Source organism: Coniosporium apollinis (genome assembly GCF_000281105.1).
Source record: "Coniosporium apollinis CBS 100218 chromosome Unknown supercont1.7, whole genome shotgun sequence".
NCBI classification, from domain to species: Eukaryota; Fungi; Ascomycota; class Dothideomycetes; genus Coniosporium; species Coniosporium apollinis.
This window is the reverse complement of record NW_006913269.1, coordinates 681,649-700,885: the sequence shown is the minus strand read 5'-3', so window position 1 is coordinate 700,885 and position 19,237 is coordinate 681,649. Positions and strand designations below refer to the sequence as shown.

General features: G+C 53.1%; 7 protein-coding genes across 7 annotated transcripts; 4 read left to right on the top strand and 3 right to left on the bottom strand.

Annotated features, from left to right (window-relative positions):
* Positions 1 to 2,141: 2,141 nt before the first annotated feature.
* On the top strand, positions 2,142 to 3,134 carry W97_02147 (uncharacterized protein; the record flags this gene model as incomplete). Its single annotated transcript, XM_007780048.1, has 3 exons — positions 2,142 to 2,702; positions 2,752 to 2,965; positions 3,022 to 3,134. The coding sequence occupies 3 exons, from the start codon at positions 2,142 to 2,144 to the stop codon at positions 3,132 to 3,134; spliced, it is 888 nt and encodes a 295-aa protein (XP_007778238.1).
* Positions 3,135 to 3,472: 338 nt separating this feature from the next.
* On the top strand, positions 3,473 to 4,312 carry W97_02146 (uncharacterized protein; the record flags this gene model as incomplete). The annotated part of the gene is made up of 1 exon (XM_007780047.1): positions 3,473 to 4,312. One exon carries the CDS (start codon positions 3,473 to 3,475, stop codon positions 4,310 to 4,312), a length of 840 nt encoding a protein of 279 aa, XP_007778237.1.
* A 1,843-nt stretch (positions 4,313 to 6,155) lies between these two features.
* W97_02145 (alcohol dehydrogenase (NADP+)) lies at positions 6,156 to 7,112 on the top strand (the record flags this gene model as incomplete). Its single annotated transcript, XM_007780046.1, has 3 exons — positions 6,156 to 6,244; positions 6,319 to 7,010; positions 7,087 to 7,112. 3 exons carry the CDS (start codon positions 6,156 to 6,158, stop codon positions 7,110 to 7,112), a joined length of 807 nt encoding a protein of 268 aa, XP_007778236.1.
* Positions 7,113 to 8,075: 963 nt separating this feature from the next.
* Positions 8,076 to 9,701, top strand: W97_02144 (NADP-specific glutamate dehydrogenase; the record flags this gene model as incomplete). The annotated part of the gene is made up of 5 exons (XM_007780045.1): positions 8,076 to 8,121; positions 8,208 to 8,483; positions 8,535 to 8,821; positions 8,877 to 9,366; positions 9,436 to 9,701. The coding sequence occupies 5 exons, from the start codon at positions 8,076 to 8,078 to the stop codon at positions 9,699 to 9,701; spliced, it is 1,365 nt and encodes a 454-aa protein (XP_007778235.1).
* A 4,328-nt stretch (positions 9,702 to 14,029) lies between these two features.
* W97_02143 (uncharacterized protein) lies at positions 14,030 to 14,578 on the bottom strand (the record flags this gene model as incomplete). Its single annotated transcript, XM_007780044.1, has 1 exon — positions 14,030 to 14,578. One exon carries the CDS (start codon positions 14,576 to 14,578, stop codon positions 14,030 to 14,032), a length of 549 nt encoding a protein of 182 aa, XP_007778234.1.
* Positions 14,579 to 15,377: 799 nt separating this feature from the next.
* W97_02142 (uncharacterized protein) lies at positions 15,378 to 16,130 on the bottom strand (the record flags this gene model as incomplete). The annotated part of the gene is made up of 1 exon (XM_007780043.1): positions 15,378 to 16,130. The coding sequence occupies one exon, from the start codon at positions 16,128 to 16,130 to the stop codon at positions 15,378 to 15,380; it is 753 nt and encodes a 250-aa protein (XP_007778233.1).
* A 1,349-nt stretch (positions 16,131 to 17,479) lies between these two features.
* On the bottom strand, positions 17,480 to 18,142 carry W97_02141 (uncharacterized protein; the record flags this gene model as incomplete). Its single annotated transcript, XM_007780042.1, has 1 exon — positions 17,480 to 18,142. One exon carries the CDS (start codon positions 18,140 to 18,142, stop codon positions 17,480 to 17,482), a length of 663 nt encoding a protein of 220 aa, XP_007778232.1.
* Between the last annotated feature and the right edge of the window lie 1,095 nt (positions 18,143 to 19,237).

The window sequence follows — 19,237 nt, the reverse complement described above, 5'->3', positions numbered from 1 at the left end:
CGTCTATCTTAAACGTCCAACTGGATATGGTCTAGGCGCTGGGAGGGCTTCCTTCCTCTTCTCTTTATACTTGTCCGTACTCCCTAAACGACCCCCTAACATGTGCTCTTGCTAACAATTCATAACCTCAGCCGTTCCACTCCACCAGCACGCACGCACTGCGTGCGTGCGGGTGGAGTGGTGGAGCGGCGGGGCTAGTGATTCAAGCTAGCAATGAAACCATTCAGCTACAAGGACATCGATATCGGTTTCATCCTGCGGATATCTTAGATGGTTGATGCACGAAAATGCTGAACATACCAAATGACATACTGTCTTGTATGAGATAGTTCTTAGGCACGCGAGTGACAGAAATCGCCGGACTCGTAAGCCACTAGACTTGCTACTTACTCCGAAATCATTAAAATCTATTAAATTCACCACGTCTTTAAAGGTATTTACTCTAGCCATCCTACCTCTAGGTAGAGCTTGCTTATGTTTATATAGCAGCATACTATGAAGGATGACGCCTATTCATAACCTCCCTAAGCTGACTGAAGACCTATCTGTTTTTCGGAGTCCGGCAGTTTCTGTCACCCAGGTGTCAGGTTCTTACCTCGAAAAGATTATAAGTCCAGTTCGGTCCCAGCTCTCTGTTAAACACAACTCAAAGATAGTTGTCCTTGGAATGATCGATTCGTGATTGCTACGTATAGGAAAAACATGAACAAGATTTCTTTAGTTAACGATCATCGTTCGCTTTGTGGTGTTGCTTTCTACAGCAGATCGGGTGTCCTGCCCGTGTATTTGACACGCCGAAGCTTTGACATTGGGTCCAGCTCTAGCTTCTGAAGTGGAAAGAGCTTTTCATGGCTTCAACAAACACACCAGCAGCTTTAATCAAGTCTCCTCCGTCATAGCTTTGAAACGACGTCAAGAAGTCGCTGGCGCATTTGTTGTGTAGATGCGGCGACCATGCGGCGCTGTTCAATCACAATGATTTGTAAAATACTATGCTTAAGATACAACAGTCGGTTCCCGGTTCCCGAAAACAATCAAAGCGTGGTCGGTAGCTCGAATGATCAAGTCTAGTTCTTTTGTAATAAGATGCCAAATGGTAGAAGTCGCATTTCCAGACCAATGCCACAATCTATCAAACGAATGCGCAGCTGAACGAATGATAATGAAAACGATCGGAATTTGGGATATCATGAAGATAATGAAGCCGGCTGGAAATATTCGTCCCTTGCTCCGCCGCATCATCCTGGGCCGAAAAGATCCAAACCGCTCTGCCCTTTGAGCGGGAAAGAACCCAATGGCGGTGCCTCAAGTTCCCTATGATCTCAGCACTGGGGAGTCTTTGGTGCCTTTCCGCTGTCATTCGATGCAGCGCGAACGGCGTTCAAAGGTGAGCACAGGCATGGTCGATGATCTATTTTCCAGTCTGTTCTGCTCGTGTATGTCGGCCTACGGCAGTGTCGACCAGCCCCCAGCAGTTTCGCGTGCCGTCCGTAGGCTGGTTGCTCTATTCACTACCTTGCTATTGACGGTACACTGGGCCTCATTGTTTCCCACGGCATGAGAGTGATCTTGAATTTGCAAGTCATGCTGTGCGAGAGTTTCAGATCATCTTGCTCTAGGGCTCGGCAGGCTAGGAGGGAGAGATATGTTGATACATTTCGCTCGGTCCGGCGAGCATCATTCTGCACAATATCACGGAGGGCTCACTTCAACACGGATGTAATGGAAGAGTGTTCAGTTCAGACTCGAGCGAGATGAAGTCAGATGACCAAGGGAAGGATGAGGTTTGTTCTAAGAGCTTCGACCTATCCAAAGACAATCTGGTGTTGTATCAGAAGAGTACTCAATACTAGAACGAGGTTACCCACGAGTATTATTGCCGCATGGGCTTGTTGTTTCTGCTCAATTGCAAAGCTAACGACGTATGGCTGAGACACTGGCGGCCTAAACCAACATTACCGCTCCCTTAGCCAAAAACTTTGAATAAAGGCTGCGCAAACTTGGTAGACGGAAGTGCCGTTGGCACGCGTCAAGCTGCACGAAAACTCAAAGTTCGTCAGGCAACAAGGCAGCTATTGGCGCTGAACACCTCAAGCACTTCTCACCATCCTCCCAAGCGCATCACACAATCACACACCACCATGCCGCCCCGAATACCTGTCCCGCGGGCCCCCTCGCCTCTCCACCAACTTCTCCCCATTACAGCCAAACGCACGATTAAGTCCCTCCTCCGCCCTCAAACCACGCGCTTCAACTACTCTCCCAACCTACCCACCCTCACCTCCACCCCGACCGGCGCCCTCGCCCGCAAAGAGGCCTCCGACACCCTCCCTCACCGCACCGGCGCGCTAGCCATCAAGCGTGGCATGACCGCCCTCTACGACGCCACCTCTGGGCGCCGCACGCCCTGCACCGTCCTCCAGCTGGACCGCGTGCAGGTGCTGGCGCACAAGCGGCGGGATAGGCATGGATACTGGGCTGTGCAGGTCGGCGCGGGGAGTAGACAACCGAAGAACGTGACGAGGCCTATGGCCGGGCATTTCAAGGCCGCGGGGGTCAGTCCCAAGAGGTGGGTTGCGGAGTTTAGGGTGAGGGATGAGGGGGGTTTACTCAAGCTGGGAGAGACGATTTCGCCGAGGTGGTTTCAGGAGGGGCAGTTTGTGGATGCGAGGGCGGATTGTAAGGGGAAGGGGTTTGCGGGTGTAAGTTGATGGTGTGTTTGTGAGGGGGACAGGGCTGATGAGAGCGCAGGGTATGAAAAAGCATGGCTGGGCTGGCCAGCCGGCGTCGCATGGGCAGTCTTTGACGCATAGGACGATGGGTTCGGCGGGTGGTTCGCAGGGTAGTGGTTCGAGGGTTCATCCGGGCAAGAACATGGCAGGGAGGATGGGTGGACAGCGGGTTACGGTGCAGAACTTGAAGGTTCTGAAGGTGGACGAGACGAACGGGATTGTCGTTGTGAACGGTACGTCGATGCGCTTCTGATGCATTAAAGCATTGAACTGACGGAGACATAAACAGGAAGTGTGAGCGGGCCGAAGGGCTGCGTCGTCAGGATCCAGGATGCGCTCAAGAAGGCCTGGCCGGAGATTCCATCGCCCATTGCGGAAGCGTCAGCAACTACGACGGCGTAGCGACATCTCTAACGTTCATCTCGTTCTCGTCCCTTTCATAACTTCTGTACAAGAGCATTGGACGGAGCATGGGCAAGGCGCTTCCCTGGAGCTTCACCGTTGCGTGAGAGGTGTCACATTTAGGCTTGTACACTGTAAGATGACAATCAGTACTTCCACCATTCACACCTTTCAGACTGGTTGACCTTCAAGACGAACCCAACAAGCGGTGAACCTGTGAAGAGAGGATCAGTCACGTATTGATAGACTTTCACTCAGTCCACTCCTCATCGCCACGCAGAACGAGCACTTCTTACTTCGCAACCACCAGAAACACAACACAGCACCACCACAGCGAGATGGCTCCTCGACTCAAAACTCGTGCCTCCTCAAACAAGACCCCATCACGCAATAGTTCCTGCAGTTCCTTCTCATCCACTAAAGCAATTAGCAAACTGCTGGCCGACCTAGGAACATCTCCCCAACCCCCAAAACTAACCTCCCCCTCAAAGCCCCAATCGCGCAGCCGTTCCCGCAGCGCCACCCCGACGCCTGCGAGCTACGCACATGAAATCGCGCCGCCGGTCAGGGAAGCCCCGAAACCCATCGTGCTACCCAGACTGTCGTACAGCCAATACATCCATCAGATTCTGCTGTGCGATACGAAAGACCCTGTGCACGTCAACAACGTCCTTACGTGGTGGATGATCTCCGAGGAGCTTGCGGCCGACAAGCACGGCGTCATTCACATAGAGGACTACAACGGGTCGTGGACGTTGAGGGAGCCGTGGTTGAGCGCTACTGTGCTGGTTTTCCTGCCGGATTTCTTTACCGGTAGGGATCTTCTCCTGAAACCCAACATGCAGCTCTTGCGACCCGATGCACTGATGATGAGAACAGACGGCACAGGCTTATTCGGCTGGGGAGTTCCGACGGACGAAGGAGAAATCGGCCTGGTGAAAGATATCGAATGGCAGGTCCCAGGCATGCATATCGACGAATGTTACCTCCAGCTCCTCGAAGCGGGGAAGATGGATGAGCGGAAATCGATCAGCGTTGGCACTGAAGACCACTGGAGGATCCATGCGATGGCGGAGAAGGATGTCGTGAGGGTGTATACGATGTGGTGGGTCTTGGGTGCGCCAGTTAAGCCGGTTGGGTTTACCAAGATGGAGGGGTTGTCGGGGGACTGGGACTAAGGCTCAGAGGGTGCATCGAAGATGACGGCTTACATTCAGCTGGAGAGCATCATTGGCGTTTGAAATTGAAGGACGATCTACCCGCATTGAATGATATCAGTGGACAGATTGGAGGATTGATCACATTCAAAGCTATGGCGAATGCGACTTGAATCAGTCAATGAGAGTTGAATAGAACTACGAGACGTGAAGTACAAGGCCGCCGGACATGCTCACAGAGCCAGCAGGTAAGCACGTAATGACAATGCAGCTAAAACGAGGGTTGGCCAACCATAAGCGGAGAAGACATACTGAGCGAAATGAACATAGTAGACCACTTCTTCGCTTGGTTTGTCGTCGGCAAATACTGTTGAATTACTCTGCTCTGCGAACATCATGCCAGCCTGGTGAAACCTAACCGGAACTTTGAGTATGCGGGAAGTCAGCTGTAGACAGATTCCAGCTAAATGAACTTTCCGGTAGTTGTTGATCTGGGTCTTCGCTTGTCAGCCCGCAATTGGTCCTCCCATCGGTTGATTACTGAAAGAAGTAGGTTGAAGGCTAGTAGAGGAGAGTGACCATCAACATCATACAGTTAAGTAGCCCAAGGCGATACCTAAAGTAACAGTACTCTAATAGCGGACTGGCAAAAGTTAATGATGAAGAGAAGGAATGAGAGTCACAACCCGCACCAGCATGATGACGAGCACCCATGAGCTGCTAGAGAAATGGCGCCACATGACAACAGATAGGATAGATAGCTCCGGGAGATACTTGTAGTACATGAAGCAGTCCCCCATACACGGATGTCAAGGGTATACTCCTCCATAACTGCGCCGGGTACTCATTGAACTTGGAGGATCTGAGATTCGACACTCAACAAGAAGTTGCAAACGAGCCTGGCATACTGGGACATTGTGTGCCTTTGCGCATCATGACTGATATTGACTGCTATCGGAGCCCAGTCGTCTGTAGTGTCCTTCGTGAACAGTAGTACTTCTGCGTCTCCCTAAAACCAGTGATGCCACAAGTTCGATTAAGTCTAGAGTTGAATCACTCGATCTGACCCAGATCGAGTGGATTGATTATGGATACAATCTTTCACTTTACCAGCTAAGTAAGCTTGCTTTGTCCGAGGCTCCCGACTTAGATCCGGAGCTTCCGAACCACGGTATCTAATATCTTAGCGTGATGTTGGCGCGTAAGGCTCCGGGAGTCTTATATGATCGCTAAGGCTTTCCCGTCCGACACTCGGCATCACTAAGATAGAGAGCGTTTAATCATAAACGGCAAGCCGCACGTCACGTGATAGGCATGGAGTAAACGACGACTCGAACTGGATAGATCGATTCAGGGTCAGCTCGAGTCTAATCGAACTTGTGGCATCACCGCCTAAAACGGGCATGATAGGGAGATAAAAACAATCACTGACTGCGGCCTACGCAAACGAGTCGAAGTTGCGACAGTTGTGGTAGCTCTGACATTCAAACGCGTTGACGCTGTCGACCTAGGCCATTCTGTATCGATACGTTACGACAGCGTTGAAAGCTATCATGGAAAAACGCCTGGCGTTGTCATAGATAGGATCGGGTGACGTCACATTCCGCTCAGAGCGACGTTGGTGCACCGTCAACATTTCCAGTGCGAAGAGTTAGATACTTAATCTCATTATCAGAGAGGTTGCACCGGTGCATCACTCATATCAGTAGCAGGAGATCTTTCTAAACTCATATTTACTGCCAGCAAACAGCCTCCGTAAAATGTCACAGCAGTTTTCCCTAGCGAGTCGCATCAAGGCACGTCGCGTTAAGCAGAGCACAGCTTGAACCGCAATTGACAGCAACAGCTCAACAATGGCCTCACAATGCCGCGAATACATCTCGGCGTGTACCTGACATCCGGCAACGAGACGTCAAACGCCGTGCGATATGCTCTCGACGCTGGGTATAAGGGGTACAGTCCCCCCTCACATCCTCATGGCAGTGTTATCGGATATTGGCTTCGATGCTGACTGACCCTGTCCTCAGCTTCGACTCCGCGCAGATGTACCACAACGAGCGCGAGGTCGGCACTGCCATCAAGTCATTCCTCGCAAGTACCGCAAACAAGGACGGCTTGACCCGCGACGACATCCACTTCACCTCGAAACTCGCCTCCAACAGCGCATACGACGCCGCGCGCAAGTCGATAAAGCAGAGCGTCAAGACGTGCGGCCTCGGCCACATCGACCTGTTCCTCTTACACAGCCCGTACGGCGGGAAGCACGCCCGGCTGGACAGTTGGCGGGCCGTCGAGGACGCGATCATGGACGGAGAGGTCAAGTCTGGCGGTGTCAGCAACTACGGGATCAAGCACCTGAAAGAGCTGCTCGACTCGAAACCGCGCATCAAGCCCGCTGTGAACCAGATCGAGGTTCACCCCTTCAACACCAGGACAGAGATTTGCAATTTCTGCCAGGACAACGACATTGTAGTTGAGGCGTATGCGCCGCTTGTACGCGCGCTGAGGATGAAGCATCCGACGATTGTCTCGCTGTCAAAGAAGTATGGGCGTACACCTGGGCAGCTCCTTGTGAGGTGGAGTCTCCAGCATGGCTACGTGCCGCTGCCGAAGAGTGTGAGGAGGGAGCGGATCATGGAGAATGCGGGTATCGAGAACTTTGAGATTGAAGACGCGGACATCAAGAAGATGGATGGACTGGATGAGTATCTTGTGACAGGTGAGTGCAGTCAGACGGCGTTGCGCGCTGGATACGTCTTGAGTACTGTGGAAGTAGCGCTGACAGCACTTTTCAGATTGGGATCCGACAGACTGCCCGTGAGGCGGGTCGTGTTGTACTTGATGGCGGTTTGGAGATAACTCCTACACTTGTCCAGGCATTGAACAATTGGCTGCAGCGCATCCGTGATAGACCCGGGCCGGTAGTTGTAGTTGGGATTACGATGCGAAATCGCAAGATGGCGGCCGGGTTTGGTGACGCTCGTGCAAATAGCCCGCAATCCGCGGGCAGGGTCCACGGGTTTAGTGCACGCGAGAGCGCCACCTCTATCAGCCCTATGGTGATCCAACAGCGGCGAACAGCTTTCCGACCGCCCGTGCAAACCCCAAGCCTCCGATGCCGCAGCTGCAACGCATCCCCGCTACAGTTGCCGCTCGCCGTGTTTCGCAAACCCCTCAGATGTCTTTGCAACGCTCTTTGTACGTAAAGCCTTGGTGCTCGACCGCGGCCGATCAAAGTGGATGACCCGGCAGAATGAACAATGATAGACTCTTCAACGGATTTACTATGATCCAGCCAATGAGCCGCAGCGATTCCTTATCGCAGCCGCCTCCCGCATTGTCATAGCTTCGAGAAAAAAGTTCGGGACAGCTTCACGTCTCGGATGAAGCTTTGCTCTCTTCGGGCATAAACATCTCCAGCCTGCGACTCCGGAAATGCCTGTCAATGGAAATCGACGCAGGGTCGGCATGTCTGGGCCAATCGAATGTCGTGATTGCCCTGCGATGCATCGCGAGATCCGCTCGGTACTCTAAGTCCCTGGTGGCCAGAGTGACGTGCCGTCGCGCGACAGTCGTGTGTTGCTTTTGGGGGTGAGCCTCTGGAGGGAGACCGATAAATAAAAGTGACCCCACGTTGTTGATTGCTCTTCATCTGAACCCTCTTCACTTTCCTCCTGCCCTCCTCCAGCTCCAACCTTGCCACTACTGCTTTTCTCTCCACCACCAAAGAAACTGACCTCAAACACCTGAAATCCTAATTTGATACCCCACCACAACCACAACCATGTCGAACCTCCCATCTGAGCCCGAATTCGAGCAGGCCTACAAAGGTGAGCTTCTGGCTACTCCCATCACCGGCGGCAGCTGCGTAGTGTAGCACGTGAGCATCCGCATATTAACCAGGAAACCCATACAGAGCTCGCCTCCACCCTCGAGAACTCCAGCCTCTTCCAGAAGAACCCCGAGTACAAGAAAGCCCTCGAAGTTGCCGCCATTCCAGAGCGCGTGATCCAGTTCCGCGTCACCTGGGAAGACGACAAGGGCCAGTGCCAGGTCAACCGCGGATACCGAGTGCAGTACAACTCCGTACTAGGCCCCTACAAGGGCGGTCTCCGATTCCATCCTACTGTCAACCTTTCCATTCTCAAGTTCTTGGGCTTTGAGCAGATCTTCAAGAATGCTCTTACCGGCCGTAAGTAGATATGCCGAGTGAAGGAAGGACTGAAGCTGACTTCTGTGCCAGTAAACATGGGTGGTGGTAAGGGTGGTGCGGACTTCGACCCCAAGGGCAAGTCCGACAACGAGATCCGCAAGTTCTGCGTTGCTTTCATGCGCGAGCTGAGCAAGCACATCGGCGCCTTTACCGACGTGCCCGCCGGTGACATTGGCGTCTCGCCGCGCGAGATCGGCTGGATGTTCGGCACCTACCGTAATGAGAAGAACAAGTGGGAGGGCGTCTTGACCGGCAAGGGCGGCAGCTGGGGTGGCAGCTTGATCAGGCCTGAGGCTACTGGCTATGGTCTTGTCTACGTAAGTCTCTTTGTACCTGGCTAGGAAGTTCGATTGAAGCTAAGATTGGCTGCAGTACGTCCAGCACATGATCCAGTACGCATCCGGCGGCAAGGAGTCCTTCGAGGGCAAGAAGGTCGCCATCTCCGGCTCTGGAAATGTCGCCCAGTACGCCGCTCTCAAGGTCATGGAGCTCGGCGGTACCGTCGTGTCCCTCTCCGACAGCAAGGGCTGCCTCATCGCGACAGACGAGAAGGGCTTCAATGAAGACGTCGTCAACACCATCGCACAGCTCAAGGTCGAGCGCAAGGCACTGACCGAACTGAACGATGAGAAGTACAAATATATTGAGGGCGCACGGCCGTGGACACATGTCGGCAAGATCGATGTTGCTCTTCCGTCAGCGACCCAGAACGAGGTCTCTGAGGATGAGGCCAAGGCTCTGATCGACGCTGGCTGCAAGTTCATTGCTGAGGGAAGCAACATGGGCTGCACACAGGAGGCCATCGACGTTTTCGAGGCGGCGAGGAAAGAGAAGAAGGGCGAGGCCATATGGTACGCTCCTGGTAAGTCAATGCATCCGTGCTGTCAATTGCTGTACACTGAGCACAAGACTAACGAATATGTCTCAACAGGCAAGGCAGCCAACGCCGGTGGTGTCGCCGTCTCCGGTCTCGAAATGGCCCAGAACTCCGCACGCCTGTCCTGGACGAGCGAGGAGGTCGACGAGAAGCTCAAGGGCATCATGGAGGCCTGCTTCAAGAACTGTCTCGAGACTGCGAAGGAGTACATCGAGCCTGCCGAGGGCGAGTTCCCGAGCTTGGTTGGTGGTGCGAACATTGCAGGCTTCAGGAAGGTCGCGGCGGCCATGAAGGACCAGGGCGACTGGTGGTCATCGTAGATTTGCTGCATTTTGTACAGGGTTTGGCGCGTAGATGAGATTACGATTCCCAAATATAATGATGCTTTTGAAATTCGCAAAAATATCGATGCTTTCATAATAGAATTGTGCACGTGACCGGGTCTGGGAAATGACGCCAAGACCTCGGTTAGAGAAACGGCGGAGCGGTTTGCTCTGCACCTCAGCAACCTCACCTTTCCACGCTGTGAAGGCAGTTGAAGCATTAATGATGATATGCACTTGTCTGCACCCTCTATCCCTCTTCGCACTGTCACTCGTCGCTCTTGAAACACAATGCGGAATTAGCACAGTTGACTCTTGCGCAAAACTCTGCCGGCGAACCATGGAAAAGACGCGATGTTTCCACACAGACGCTGCAAAGATACGAGACTATTTGTACAAGTAATACATACCAACCTTCTATCATATCAGTACTCCTTCGTTGGGTGCGCGTTATCGCCTGCGACCCACCTTCACCCTCCCCCTGTGCGCCTTTCGTTAGAAATTTAGCTTAGTCGCATTCCGCGATTGCGCTGAAGTTATACCGACCATCACCACGCTGAAAAAATGAAAGCAGAGCCGTTCCGACAGCTTCATTGCTATATAGTCAGCGCCGCAATCTACAGCTACGGAAAATCTTCCTGCTTTGCGAATTGTTTTCCCTGGTCGACTGATTAAATTCCGGTTCTATCTTCCTGCTAGTCTTCCTTTTCGATCCCGAGTCTTAGTCTAAGCTCCCAAATCTTTCCGGTCTTGCGCCATTTTGTTATCTCTTACCACTAATGGCCAGATATATTGGAACGCCAGGTGTGCCGCCCTGGCCCTACTGGAAGTGCTGGGGTGGTGCACCGAGCCATTGGAACCCTTGACCAGGACCTGGAAGGGATTTCTCTGACATCAGCTATTCCTATGGACCAGGAACAGGATCTGGACGTCCGGTTGCGTGGGAAGTACCATGGAGGGGTGACTCGCAGGCAACGTACCAACAGTATCCGGACACTTTTCGGTAGGAACTGAGCTAAAAGCGCCTTACGACTCAATTTACGTTGCCTGGGAGTCAAGGTAGAGCTGAAGCTGAGCTCACTGGAGTGGAGGAATTTCTTACTCGTGCTTCGTGGTGCTCCGGCAGGACGCTCGGCGGACGGAGAACATGGGGCAGACACTACTGCAGGCAATCCCTCCGGTACGGGCTTGCTGTTGCTGAGGGAACTGCATGCTCTTCGAATACGAGATTGAGCCGCGTCTCTTCGGCGACCCAGTACCGACAGAGATCGCTTAACGCTTGAGGCAAGGAAGCACTTGGACGACATATCAGTCAAGCGAACCGCTCACGGGATGAGACGGCGGCAGAACGCGTATCCCCAAACCTGCCAGCACCAGGTTCACATCAAGGCTTAAGCCAGTCTGGCAGCAAACCATCGACTGGACGGCCGGTCCCACACTTGCGCTTTGAGGATTCGCCCTCACCTTGCTGATAGCGATTGTCAGCCCATCTTATTTATGCCTCACGCTGCTGACTGGTTGCTGGAAACCTGACACTGGAAGCGCGAGGAGGGAGCCCAACGAGAGCGACCGGAGGCGCGGACTGCGATCGTCGGTTGGAGATTGAAGCGGCGAACTGGTACTATGGCGGCGGAGTTATGCGCGCAATCTATTGCAGGTTGTGTTAGCAGAATCTTGCTTGCTGTTGTGATTGGTGCCGTGAACTGCTATGATACGATTGATGATTGATCTGCCGACTGCTTGCTTGCTTGCCCATCGTGTCCAGCCGTTCGGTCGTAGGGCCCGCATTGTCCGGCCGGATATCTCTAGAAGAGGCAGCATTCGCCCTACTGCCACGTGCCGGACGGGCTTGCTTCGTTGGAGCTGGAGCAATTGAAGCTTTGCGTGGCGGACAAAGGGTTATCCAAGGATTGCAGGTGGAGGCCGATACAGCGGCTCCCGTCAGTCATGACACCAATCTGGAGAGTCAGATCAGCTTCTATACTTGGATCAAGCGAATTCCGAGAGATTCCACGTACCGCGAATGCGTCCCCATTCCTCACCACACACAACTGCGGAGAACCAAAACCAGCCTGACCGTCAATATACCATATCCTCAGTGCGGTATCCTTACTCCGCATGAGGCTTTGGCGGCATGCATTAGCATATGCTAGCGGATGGTTTCAGAAGGCAGATACTGCTTCGAGGGCTTCGGCGTAACGTGAGTGGTGATGTACTGCGGGTCCTCGTCCATGTTATTGGGTGGTGGAAAGAAGTCAAGAGTGATCCGCGAGAGAACAACAACACGAAATGCTCACCACGTCACGTGCGGCCGCCCACCCACCCATCACCCCGATCATGCGTTGCACCAATTTGAGAACGAAGATGATGCAGAGCCCGCGTCTCCATTATATGATTGCTTGCTTCCGCAATCAGGGATTGGTTGCGAAGGACTCGTCTTAGTGCGAGACGGGAGATACAGATTGACCCCTGAGCATGAACACCACGCCAGATATCTACGACGACAATGAGATGCACATCCAGGACATCAGTCGTCAGAGAGAAAACACTGCGAGCACGGCTTGTAAAAGAAACGGAACGAGAACAAAGCGAGCAAAATGCAAAAAAGCGTACTCGGGCTCAGTCGCTAGATTCGAACTAGCTTGTCCTCGCGGCTTGAGGCCTTGCGCGGCTCGTATCCTTTCCGGTTTTGTGCAATACCGGAACGGTCGAACATTTTACGCATTACGTTCCAGGTGGGACACCCATCCGTCCGCACTGAGCGAGAGTGAAGTTTAGGATTGCAATACATATTTAATGTCAACGCTCCCGGCAACATAGCAACGTAACCACGCAATGCGTCTTGCAGCACTCTGCGCTTTTGTCTCGCTGGCTTTGCATAGCGAGCTGCAGAGTTGCGATTTTGTTTGCATGCACTTTTTGGAATTGCAATGACGAACACCGGAAGAGTTGGTTCTTGTTGATGCACAGAGGGGAAGGTTGATCCTGCCAATGCAGGCACGCATACTGCTGCACACACTTGGTGTTCCTGGCTCTCCTGGCTCTCCCGGCTTGCCTTCTGATCATGCAGCTTTGTATTCATCTACAAACATGGGTAGTGTTGCACACCTGCCAATACTGCAACGCTGCACCACGCCTGCTATGCACTCTCCGCTGCAGTCTTCTTACCGGTCATTGCGCTGCACCGCATCTGTCATCACGCTTTAATCAGGACCGGAGTCGAAGACAGCACAGTCACATCGAGGCTGCATTCGCTTTGCAGTTTCACTCAAACTCACGAAGCCGGAACAGACGCAAGGTTTCAATTTAGCTCATGATCGCTACGGTCGCTACAAGCCGCATACATGCCCCGACATCCGCTTGACCTTAGGGTTTGATCCTCACTCGATTACTCCGAAAGCCAATCAGGAAATCCCAATCCAATAACCCGACCGTCATACATGTCAGACCGAAGTCATGAGCATCTATCAGCCTGATTATGTACTTTCATTTCGATGCTCCTATCACGCAACATTGTTCCTGAGCACGGATCCCAAGAGATCGAGAATCTGCCTGTGGCTTCGACTCCTATCCTCGGACTAAGCTGGGCCTCCTGCCTGCTAGCTGTACCACCTGCATGAGGTCTGACGCTGATACGGTGATGCTGATGGCCTTTGGGGGTGGTAGGCTTTCGTAGCTGAAGGCGGGGCCGCCAGACTTGCTGGTCTCTACCATCTTTGCCGGTAAACGAAGCCGGTCAGCTGATGAGCTCTCGAGGCGTACCTTCTGGATTTCTGTGTCGACCATATAGAGCTCCAGCAAACGCCACTCGAAGTGTAGACCGCGAGGCGGACGCGGGTAGGAGGCGGCGATCATGAAGTCGACGATGGTGTTGTCCTTGTTTATGACGAACACCGGATGATCGCCACCGAAGGTGTTATCGTCCGCAATGAGCTGATCCCATAACGACGAGCATCGTTGCGCCTTGGCGGTGGAGAGATAAAGGAATGAGCCGGGCACGGCATCTGCTCACTCAATTGACTCTGTCGGGTTCGCCATGATCAGCTTGCTACTATCATGGAAAAAGCTTCATAAAATGGAGATTGTGGTATGATATTGATGATAACGGAGACGCTTAGCCTGCTGTTTGAATCAGTGGTCTGTTCTGTGCTGCACCGAGGATATGCTTATCAGGAACCTCGAATTATCCTGACTCGGGAGAGACCAACGATGGCGGGACTGCGTTGAAGGGTGCTTGCACCGGAGGAAGCAGCTCATGAACATGAGCCTTGCCTGCTGATAAGGCGCCGGAGGAGTTCGCCGTGTTGTTGGCCAGCATTATGAGCCTACGAGCCAGCGGCAAGTGTCTGCGTCTTTGCCCTGGACTCAGCGACCTGTGCCTTGAACGCCGCTTGGATCTCGGCTCTCATCTTGGTCGTGCCTTTCGGCACGGTTGATAAGCTCTCCGTCAATCGCTTCCGCTCGAGTTCGCGGTGTATAGCAAGGAGCCGCTGGAACGATTTAGCATCAAGCCTTACCCTCAGCTGACCGTTGAGAGGTTGCAAATACCTCGACTCGACATTGTGTATCTCGCTGGCGTCGATAAAGCCATGCTTCTCAAGCCAGTGACTGTCTGCGGTCGGCTGAAGTATGGGCCTTCCGTCTCGAGTGAAGACGCCCCGGTTGGCCATCGGGACGTAGTTCTCTTCCCTCTTTCCGAGACGCCGGGCGCCGGTTGCCGCATCGAGACCGTTGAAAGTGGTCATCATCATGATCAAGTATCTGTCGCCTGGGAGCCTGTTGATGATGATTGCCGGATGATTGCCGCACAGATTGAGGCCAGGGATGTTCCAGTCGGGAACATACACCATCGTGCCGATTGCGTATCGAGACATGGTCTTGCGATGAAGATGCGAACTATTCTGCTTCATTTTCTTGAATCGTGGATTGGAGGGTCGCGATGGAAAGTGTACTGAACAATGTTTGGATCAGCAAATCTATGTGAAGGACTGGAGGGAGACCCGGTGGACTGACCTCAAGATATAACCACTCGAGAACCCAGGCATTGTCATGGCGAAGTCGAACACTGTCGAAGCGCTGTCGAGCATTGTTGGAGCGGAGTTAAACACGGACGGACCAAAGTCGAGCATTCTCCGGACGAAATCGAACATTGTCGGACTAAGTCCAAAACTTGCGACAGCGCAGTCGGGAATGTGCAATGTGGAAGAAAGACAAAGATAACATTGTGCAAAGGGTTGATGGTTCGCGCAGTGCAAAGTTCAAGATTGAACAAAGAAGTTGAAGGTTGAAGAAGAGCCATCCTTAGAAGACGGACGAGGAAAACAAGCCAAAATCGAAGGTTCGGCAGCCGCAGCAAGGCTCAAGCTCAAGAACGCAGCAGGCATAGCAGTTGCGACTTCCTGATCCGGGCCCATTTCCAAGGCACCGTCTCGAATGCCATCGCTACGGCTCCTCCATTGTCAATGACGACCGTTCTCCGCTGCGCACTGTCTCACTCGTTAGGGAAGTGCGGTCGGTTATCGTGCGATCGAACTGATACTGAGCATTTATCGACTTGGCTATGTACATGTATCCCAATGCGATTACCATCCGAAGCTATCCCTGCACACGAAACCAGAAACAACAAGCCGCAACGAGGAACTAACGAGTTGGCCGAGTGCCTGGTGGTCCGTATCACTGTGTGGCCGGCGTGAATGTCGGAATCCCGCCCGCTTTCTTTATCAAAGATGCAAGGCTTGGGCCATGAGAGGGGAGTGGTGGAAGGTGTTCGTATGCGAATAGAGGGCCGCCAGCATTGCTCTCCTCGATCGTTTGAGCTGCTATATGAAGTCGTTCGACTGATGAGGCCTCGAGCCGCATATCCTGCGTTTTGTTGTCGACCATATAGCGCTCCAGAAGGCGCCACTCGATAGTGTACCGCACGACCCGGATGCAAGTCGGCCTTTTCAACGAGCTTCCGTCTGCGAGGAAGACCCTCATCTTCTCTCCATTGCCAGCCTGCATCATGTCGCTTTTGTCGGTTGTGCTTGCCACTGAGAAGTGGTAGTGATAGTCGCGAACGCCATCGGCTGTGGCGCCGAGCCCACGTCCAGTATAAGATGTGGCAATCATGATGTCGGCTTTAGTGCCGTTCTTCTCCACCACGAACACCGGATGGTCGACTGCTTGTATATTGTCCTCCGCGACCAGGCGGCTCCACAACGCCGGACATCTTTGTGCTTTGATGCTAGATAAGTATAGCATCGCGCCAGGCACGATGTCTTCCCCCTTAATCTGGGGCTTTCGCCGCTTCGCAACAAAAGCTGCTGGTGGTGAGCTTTGTTGTGGTGGTGATGGTGATGGTGACTGGGTCCTCCAGCAGGTGTGGAGGTGCGGCCTCATCGGACCGTAGTTAGAGGTATGGAAGGTGGTTGGAGTGAGAAGCATGATGACGGTGATGATGGTGATGTTAATAGTGATGGTGATGATGAATAAGGAGTTGGTATGTATAACGATTGTTTTGTGATTGATGGTGAGTGTGCAGGCTTTTAGATAATGAAGATATTCTTCGCTGGATGGAGACTGCAGACTGGACACCCTGAGCAGGAGAAGTGGCTGGTCTTATCCATTGCGACGTTGCACGAGATCAACCTTCAGCGAGAAGTGATTAGCGACCTACGGAGCGTACAATCATGGGACGATTCCAAAGTTCAGACTACAACACAAGCGCACGGATTCGGGAAAGCGTACTTGTCACAACGCCTCAATAGGAGTCTACCCCACTTTGGAATCCGGGGTTTTCATGACAAGCTTACCAGCGACGAAGCTCTGAGGAACTTTCTGGACACTAGCGGCATTTTAGCCAGTGTGCGCGAACTTGCCACAGTGTCCCTGTTCCTGGCGGTGGCCGGGCAGAACACAGGCTTGAAGATTTGAAAGGGCGACAAGCATCTATGCAGAGGCTGGAAAATCTGCCTCTCAAGCACAAAAGCGTTTTATAGCACTCGCCATTGCTGCTAAACAACTGCTGCGTGTGTGCAAAAGCTCTCGCTGCTCGGATTGCCGGTTTTGAACGCTCTCCATGAGGTTACAGAGGGCCAACACGGGCTAGAATCTCCTGCGGCAGGAAGTAATTGGAGATCGTGGGCGGCATCTTGTGTTACTCGCGGAGAGGCGGCAAAGCTTTGAAATCTCGGCACAATCTGCGGTCGGCATCACGATTCACGCAGCGATTTTCAATGATAAATGTTCTATTGTCTCCCAGCTCTACATACGGCTCTGGAGCGCATCACGACGAGTGCTACGAGTGACGATCCAAGACGACATTGCACGCGCTGAACCTCATCGGAAAGGGGGCAAGACCTCCTGCAGCTGAAACCAGTTCTCAGGGGCAGCCTCCAAAAGTTCCTCACCGCATGACAAACACAGCTACTTACCACCGCTCTGCTCTGCTGCCAGCAAGCTAGCACCCAGGCGACAGGATCGTGGACCTGCAGAGTCGGATTTGACGCCCAAGGCTTCCGCCCGCCCCCAGGGAGTTAATCCCAGGGACTTGCGGCCCGCCTCAGCGGGCCGCTGGTGATCCTGTTCCCATGCACAGTTAGCATCTGTTGAGCACTCAGAATCAACATGCTTACCTTGTTTTGCTGGGAAGGAACATGGCCATCCGATGGCGGTACCGGAAATTCTTGCTTTCCCGATCACAAATCCGGAAGGGTTCCGGCCATCTCCAAAGGCCAGGTCCAGTGGTCAGTATCTGCAGTATGACTTACCTTGATCCCAGACCCAGATCCCGGCTATGCCCGGCAGGAGACCGTCCCAGAGACACGCCGAGCTGCCCGCTGGTAAGGAGCGACATACTTACCTTGTGAATTGCCGGCAAGAGGAGTCCTCTCCGTCTCGCGCCTGTCAAGTCCGGATGCCGCTTGACTTATCTGAGTCCTCACCAGTGGGGCCGGCGGCGTCGGAGTCCAGCGTCCTTGCGGTCCAACGGTGCGCCCGGAACTGGTCCAGCTCTGGATGATTCTTACTGCCTCCCGAGTAAGACGGTGCTCGCCGCCATGACGCATGTTAGTAAAGAAATCGAGGTTACCAATCTCGATCTCAATAGCTTCAATGGTATTTACATAGCTGAGCTTGAGCATCTTACTCCTCTTGTCCGTGAAGGCCAGGACAGGTGTGCCATCGTGGGAAGCCTGGGTCCGGGTATGCTCAATCGCCAGGTACTGCAACCGTCTGGCCTGGTCCTTTGGGAATTTCTCCAGAATGGCCGTCCCGCGGAAACTTGTGATCGGGAAAGCAAGGACGTTGTCGCCGCGAATTTCCGCTACAACCATCGGGTGGCCAAAGGCATCCGCGTGCAAGGGACGGCTGCGCTTGAAGACCAGGGAAGAGGGATCGATCAGCTGACAGAAGGGGAGATTCACGATACTTCCTACAATGATATCCTCCCTGGTCATTCGCTTGACCGCCCCTTGCAGAGGCTTTGCAGCTACTGAGCTATTGCGCCAGTTAGCACAAGATGCCATGACTCGATTTCTACTTTTTATAGAAAGTGGTTTGAGAATGAAGATAGCGATATGCTATTGATGAAGATTTTTTTGAGTGATGAAGGGGGCACTTAGCTTGTTACAAGTGTTTGTGTGCGAAGAGAGAAAGGGGAAGACGCGAGGGAAAGGCTGCTATGTTATTGTCGCAGCCTGCGTAAACAAACAGTTCGACAATCCATGGTACGTTGAGTTCTGAAATCCGGTCCTCGCGTACCCATTTCCATTCTCCTCAGCAAAAACCGCCCACGGTGCGGGGTGTTCCACGAAAGCAACGCCAAGACAGGTAAGCCTTCCATGCTTCGATGCAGTTGCAGCTAAACATCATTAAGGTAATAGGGTGTTTTTGGTTCTGGCTTTGTATCCTCGCTCTGCGATTCGCCAGAGTCGTAGTACTCGGTGTGCGATCTATGGTTCTTAAACCAGCCCCTCCAACACTCTAAAATTCTCTGAGTCACACTCCGTACCGCGGAACGTTGTCGCCTGGGTCTCACAGCCCCCGCACCGTTGGCGATGCTCGCCGTTGACCTACACGGCCCGCTCCGACAGTACGTTAAGCTGTTTTCGGCGGTTTGATTCGCGAGCCAGCGGCGGCAGTCTCTTTGGTTCAAGCAACTTGGCGCAGGCGTGCAGAATTTGGAAAAGCCAGCTTCGGTAGAGAGATGCAGATACCACGCAGATACCATGCAGCTTCACTTGCGAAATCATCAATCAAGCACGCGCTATCGGGCGCGCTTTCTCATTCAGATTCTTCCAGGACGAGAGTAAGGGCTGTCTGCACGTTCTCGCAGCTTCGTTTTTGCCGCTACATCGCCGTTAGAATGCAGGACTATAAGCCAGGGTTTCACGATCAGCTTGGAATATGCGCCTATATGCCTTGTTCTCCCAGCAATGCATTCATACACAGAAGGTAGTCTACATGAACCCTTCGAAGTGGCCTCCACACCCTTTCACAAATCCCGCAACCCAGCATGATGTACACAAGCCCAGAAAATCTCCCACATCCCG